The following is a 6,724-nucleotide window of genomic DNA, read 5'->3' as shown; positions in this document are numbered from 1 at the left end:
AAAAAAATGATAAAGGCTAAAAATTAATATACTAACCGACAACTTGTCTCGCACCAATATCTTCGTCTCCTCGGGAATTTCTGACCAAGACTCTTGTTGAAAAGGACAATTATCTCGAATAACAGCACCACAGCTACTAGCAATGCTGCTATGCTGCTGTGAGGTAGCCACTCCACAATGTCACGGGTCATACGTAATCTTGATCTTGGAGTTGGTCTGACGTACGCCCTCTAACTCCTTCAGCATTCGACTAGGCCCCCTGGTGTTTTTTTTAGCTGGCCAAAAATACTTAAATGGTGAAAACCCTAAGCTACAAATTTGTACAAAAAATTCGACACAACCTCCCCTAATAGTATAGCATTTCCCAAAACCTTAAAACAGTAAAATAATAGTAATTCACAACCTGCAACACATTTTCACAATCCAACAAATTTTCACCATCACAAAAATAATAATTTTACATTGAAAAAAAAAATTAGTAGTACAAATTAATATTTTTTCTATTTGTAAGTGAGTAATCTTAAATTCAAAATTTGTAGATGGCGACTATTCTATAACTTTATTTTTTTGTTTAAAAACAAATAAATTTGTAGATGGCAAATTTAAAATTAAATAATTATGGCATTATAACGTGTACGTATACGTACCATACTGCCTAGCTAAGACAAATTACCCCCTAAATCATCAACGATAACATTTTGAAAGGGTCATTAACAATAAATACTTATTGACAACGTTTATAATGGTCGGTTGTGTATGGATGAAGAGTTGACTCGTTAATAGTTTATTTTCCTGTATAAAATTCATCAACTTGAATCATAGTTACGTGGGTATATATCTTCCTGGAGAGATTTTTCAATATGTCAAGAATATAGCTTGATACACTAAATGTTATAATTTAAAAAGTTTGATTCTTGAAGAAAAAAAAAATCAACTACTTTTATTATAACACTTCATATGTTGGGACGTATGTCGGGCACACAGAAGATTTTTTCGTTGCTATGCATGCAAATTATGTAATCATGCAATGAAATGTGCGCTGGATTCTCCTGTCTTGGGGTGCACAGCAAGCAAACTACGCCTCCTAAAATAATTCTTATAAGCATAAAAGGCCAATAGCATCAAACCAAATAACTTTGTAAATTCTAATTGCCCACCACACACGCACACTGCATTTATATATATGCGTTCAGAAACACGATCGATAGTAAGTCAACTAGAAAACTATAACGATCGATAGTAAGTCAACGAGAAAACTATGTAAACCACCAAATTTCCGGAGAAATTTCAACTACTTTTCTCTCTTGATGAGGAGGTCCAATAATATTTCAGCTCTCTAAACACTATCAATTATGAATATTGCTTCTACTGCACATGGAAAACCCAGTAGGGGTGGCTGGAATGCTGCTATTTTCATCATCTGTAAGCAATCAAATTTTGTTTTCATCTTATTTTTTTAGTTTTGTTTTACCAGCACCTTATTTTTCATTTAATTCCACAATTATTTGATTTGATTTTTTTTTTTTTTTTTTTGGCAACGAATATTTATATTCAGTTCATTAAGTTTTCTGAAAATTTATAGGAGTTTCATCTTTCATGAGTATACTGTATATTTGTTGCTTAATTAAATTTTATTTGCAGTGGTTGAGGTGGCCCAGCAGTTCGCATTCTATGGATTGGCAAGTAACCTCATCATGTACCTCACAGATGTTTTGGACCAGCCCTTAGCCACGGCGGCTAAGAATGTCAACACCTGGCTTGGTGTTTCATCAGTCTTCCCTGTCGTCGGAGCCTTTCTTGCAGATTCATATTTTGGTCGGTTCAAAACCATCGTCTTCTCTGTCACCATCTATTTCCTGGTAAATCATCTAAGAGTTTTTCCCCTGAATATATGTTCCGAATGTTCAGATTTATAGTCTGATAATATAAACGTATAGAACGTTGCCAGTTTAATTGACAAGAAAACATTAATCATGTTTGATTGTATAGATGTCCTTGTGTAGTTGTGTTCATAGCTTTTATATCATATTGTAGGGCATGGTTCTTTTGACTCTGTCCGTCTCAGTAATTCCTTCACAAAGTCGCCGAGCAGTGTTCTTTGTGGCGCTATACATTTTATCCGTGGCTCAAGGTGGGCAGAAGCCATGCGTGCAAACATTTGCAGCAGACCAGTTCGATGAGAACACGCCGGAAGAGATAAAGGTCAAGAGCTCCTTCTTCAACTGGTGGTACTTGGGGTTGGTGTTTGGTGCCACTTCTGCCACACTAGGAGTTGTATATCTCCAGGTAATAATTACTTTTTTTTTTTTTTTTTTTTGAGTATATCGATATTTTTACAATAAGGGAAGAAGGAGTTCTGCTAAGCCACACAATATGCAGTTTAATTTAGTTTCGAATTCACTATTTACGAGATTCGAATATAAGACCTCTTATTTCTAAACGAACAGAAATATCATCAAACTGTAGTACTGAGTGGCAATAATAATTACCTTTTAGATTCTCACAACCTCCCAAAAGTATTTAGATTATAATAGTACACAAAAAATAAGATTTTTTTATTAGTATCTCAGGTAATATTATATATATTTTACTTTAAAATTTAATATTAAATGACTTATATATCTTAATATGTCATGACAAATTTAACCTCAAGGTTTTAAAAAAAAAAAAATTAAAAAATTACTAATCCTAATCATTATATACATGAATTTAGTCAAATTGGCTATAGTAATGTGTTCCCATCAATATGTTCAAATGCTTATCTATGTATTTAATTAGATGAAAATAGTATATGGGCGCACACAAAACGTGTGTGAGAAAATTGTTTTATTTTTGTTTTTGAAATAGAAGGAGACAGGAAGAGAGTGATAGAGAATGTGGAAGTGGAAAGTTTATTATTATTATTATTATTATTAGAAATATGTTTGGATTACATGTATGTGGGGTTTTGAAAAAAAAAGAGCAAAATTTTGTTGTGTGAAATTACATTTCTGCCACATATTTCTTATTTATGTTCTATTTTAATTAGAAGGTTAAACTGGTAATTTCATAAAATTTTGGTTGACAATAAATATTTTATTAATTAATAGAAATTAGTATATATGAGTTTTTCTAGTTAGACCCACTACTTATCTGATTACACCCTACAAAAAATTTAAAGTGTTTGATTTCCAAATTTACCCTTAAAACGTAAATAAAAAAAGAAAAAAAGAAAAGAAAAAGGAACCTAGCAAACCCCCTTCCCCCTACAGGCACCCTCCGCGATCCCCGACCACGACGCCGGTGATCCTCACCAACCTGATTATCGCCCTCTCCCTCCCTCTCTTTTTTGGATTTTGGACCCATAAAATTCTCAACCATTAAAAGATCAAGAACAAATTGAATCAAAATAAGAACCTGAATTCAAAGAACTTGCAAATCAAGTTTTAAATTGAAGGAACTCCTTGCTCATGGGTTTTGAAAGCACTTGCAAGAGTGATAGAGAAAGAAAGATGGCTTTGAGGTTGGTGAGGGACGCCGTTGATGATGTGAGGGACGCCGATGGTTGTTGTCTGGGAGGGGGAGAAATGTCATGTGATGAGGATGTGGGTGTATTTCCTCAAGGATAAAACTGCATTTCACAAAATAAATAAAAAATTGTGGGGTGAATTCAGATAATTGCGTGGTTTACGTAAAAAAACTCCTAGTATATTTGTCTTATCGTTTGCCAAAAGATGAAACATTACTAATCTTACCATTTTTCCTGTTCAGTCATCAAAATGTCACAAAAAAAGGTAATTAGATTTTTTTTTTCTTGTTGATAAATTAATTAGTTCTGTACACTAATTAATTGAAATTACTACACTTGTAGGATAATGTTGGGTGGGGATTAGGGTTTGGAATATTGGCAGGGGTTTTGGTTTTGTCACTAGTATCGTTCTTGGTGGGAACTAAAAGGTACAGAAAGCAAAGGCCTCCAGGGAGCCCTTTTACTACGGTGGCACAAGTGATCGTTGCAGCAGCTCGGAAATGTCATATCATTGAGACACTCAATTGCGAGGGAGTTTACCATGGAGATGAGAAGGGTGAAGCCATGCTACAACGTCAGTCGCAGCCTCTAGTTTTGGCTCGTACTAATCAACTCAGGTACAAACTTAATATCGCATAAAGTACTACTCTTTAATGTTTATAATGTGTTCTCATCATTCAAACTGTTCATTTTTTTTTTGTTTTTTTTTTTCAAAAAATAAAAATAAAAAATTCATATGAAAGATCAGCACAAATGAAAATCTTTTATTGGGTATGTAAATAAGAAATACAAAGAATCTTTCCATTGGATTAAGAGTGGATCAGAATTGATCACATCTTTGTCATTCATTTGTGCAAAACGAACACATATATAATGACGTAACGAATGACTTAACAATTTTAGGTTATACAGAAAGATATAGATGTATAGTCATAGACGGTTAACAGAAAACGTAGACGTCCGAACCTCTAGTGTCCTAAAGTCAAACTTGAAAAGTATTGGTCAGCTGCTTCCCTTTGTCGTGTGTGTACGTCTAGCTAGATGCCGATCGACTGAACTTTCTATATTGTCCACTTGCATTCATAGATTATATTCTTTTTCCCTTGGCTGCTTTCCCCCGTTTGTCATAAAGTAAAAGTAGACACCTAGTACCTTGGCTCTATTTTTTCTGATACGAGATTCATACTTTAATCAATTACACATAACAAGCATAGGTAGCATAATGAAAACAAAAAATAATGCAGATGCTTGGACAAGGCAATGATCATAGACGAACAAGATGCATCAACGAAAACTAGAAACCCATGGAGGCTATGCTCTCTCAATCAAGTGGAAGAAGTGAAGCTCGTCCTTCGACTCATCCCCATATGGTTGAGTTGCCTAATGTTTGGTGTAATCCAAGCCCAACTTCACACCTTCTTCACCAAACAATGTAGCACAACCATCCGATCGATTGGTCCCCATTTCCAGGTTCCTGCGGCATCACTTCAAGGCCTCGTTGGCATTGCAATCCTAATCGCCGTTCCAATCTACGACAGGGTTTTTGTCCCAGTAGCCCGAAAATATACGGGACACCCCTCGGGTATTAGTGTGCTACAAAGAATCGGCATTGGGCTCGTTCTATCCATACTCCTCATGGTTGTGTCGGCTCTAGTAGAGGCCAAAAGGCTCAACATTGCAAAAGACTACAATCTCATTGATAAACCTAAAGCAATAATACCCATGAGGGTATGGTGGTTACTCCCACAATACTTGATTCTTGGCCTCGCAGATGCATTCGCCGCGGTTGGACTTCAAGAATTGTTCTACGATCAAATGCCGGAGCAAATGAGAAGCATGGGAGCGGCAGCGTCTATGAGTGTTGTAGGAGTTGGCAGCTTCATTAGCAATTGGATTATATCTGCTGTGGAGTTAATTACCTCAAGAAATGGAAACAAATGGCTTGGTGACAATATCAATAGGGCTCACCTCGATTACTTCTATTGGGTGCTGGCAGTTTTGAGCACACTAAATTTTTGTGTTTATGGGGTAATTGCAAGTGCTTTTGTGTACAAAAAGGTCGAAAGAGAAGACAAGGTGAAGATGGAGTTGACCTTTGTAAAGAACCATGATGGAGAGATGTGAGACATGATTCAACTGCGCAGGAAGAACAAGATTCAAACATGGATAAAGCGCTGTACCATTGAAGCTGGAACCAAGCCTCTGTCCATTAATACTTAATGCGAAGAACTAAACGCGTTCTACAATTTAAATATTGCGAAATACAGAGGTCTTAGATTTAAAATTTAAATGGATACTTTTTGTGGATTGTGTTTTCGAAACTCTCCCGTACAAACACAACCCACATTATTCAACTTATTGTTTTAATTTTCTAGATGAACTCTTCACGAATCAAATACAAAACTGTGGGATATTGTTGGAGTTCGAGAAAGTTGGAAAAACTTGGATAAAGTTTTAGTCTCATTGATCGGTACAGAATTTGGACATATTTCACATAACAAATGGAAGAGCTAGCACATGTGGAAAATAGAACTGGTGGGTGGTAGGATTAAAATTTTGGAACAGGGCACCAAACGTGGCCTATATTTTTGTTGAGAGTTGTCCCACATCGATGAGGGACAAAGTTTGCTATGTGCTTATATGGTCTTAGACTACTTCCCATATTGCTAATTGTTTTTATGGTGGAACCTCAATTTCATCATGGTATCAGAGCGGGTTGTCCTCGTGTGAAGCTAAACGGCCACACGCGCTCCACGTCACCCAGTTGTTGTCCACGTGTAGGCTTGAAAATCCGCCACACGTGCGGGGACATGTTGAGAGTTGTCCCACATCCGTGAGGAACAAGGTTTGCTATGTGCTTATATGGTCTTGGACTACTCCCCATATTGCCAATTGGTTTTATGGTGGAACCTTCAAACATAACAAATGGAAGGCATGGAAGGGTAGAAAGATTAGGAGGGTATAGAATCCTCCTCCGTTAATAATACAAGGATACGTGTAAAGTTTCAACACATACCATTATATCATTACCACAGATTACTATGCACAATCATATAAATTGCTCTCAATCAATTGAGACCAGTAGCTAATTTTCCAACTCTGCATTCATGTAATGGTGGAACTATTTGGCTCTTAATGTTTTTTAGTCTCAGTACCCATAAAAAAAGTTTTTAGTTGAGGATGTAAACGTTTCAACTTAAACTTAATCAATGGAAG

General features: G+C 36.1%; 1 protein-coding gene across 1 annotated transcript; it reads left to right on the top strand.

Moving 5' to 3' along the window:
• Nucleotides 1-1,352: 1,352 nt before the first annotated feature.
• LOC137733174 (protein NRT1/ PTR FAMILY 5.4-like) lies at nt 1,353-6,085 on the top strand. Its single transcript, XM_068472333.1, has 5 exons — nt 1,353-1,422; nt 1,642-1,859; nt 2,035-2,286; nt 3,851-4,125; nt 4,753-6,085. The coding sequence occupies exons 1-5, from the start codon at nt 1,353-1,355 to the stop codon at nt 5,630-5,632; spliced, it is 1,695 nt and encodes a 564-aa protein (XP_068328434.1). The 3' UTR covers nt 5,633-6,085.
• Nucleotides 6,086-6,724: the final 639 nt, after the last annotated feature.

The sequence above is a fragment of the Pyrus communis genome, chromosome 5 (assembly GCF_963583255.1).
Source record: "Pyrus communis chromosome 5, drPyrComm1.1, whole genome shotgun sequence".
NCBI lineage: Eukaryota > Viridiplantae > Streptophyta > Magnoliopsida > Rosales > Rosaceae > Pyrus > Pyrus communis.
This window is presented reverse-complemented; position numbering and strand designations above follow the sequence as displayed.

Excerpts from the sequence above, each read along its gene's own strand:
- LOC137733174 (XM_068472333.1), top strand. The coding sequence starts at position 1,353 with ATGAATATTGCTTCTACTGCACATGGAAAACCCAGTAGGGGTGGCTGG. Across the intron at positions 1,860-2,034 it reads CTGTCACCATCTATTTCCTG|GGCATGGTTCTTTTGACTCT; the intron begins GTAAATCATCTA and ends ATCATATTGTAG. Across the intron at positions 2,287-3,850 it reads TAGGAGTTGTATATCTCCAG|GATAATGTTGGGTGGGGATT; the intron begins GTAATAATTACT and ends CTACACTTGTAG.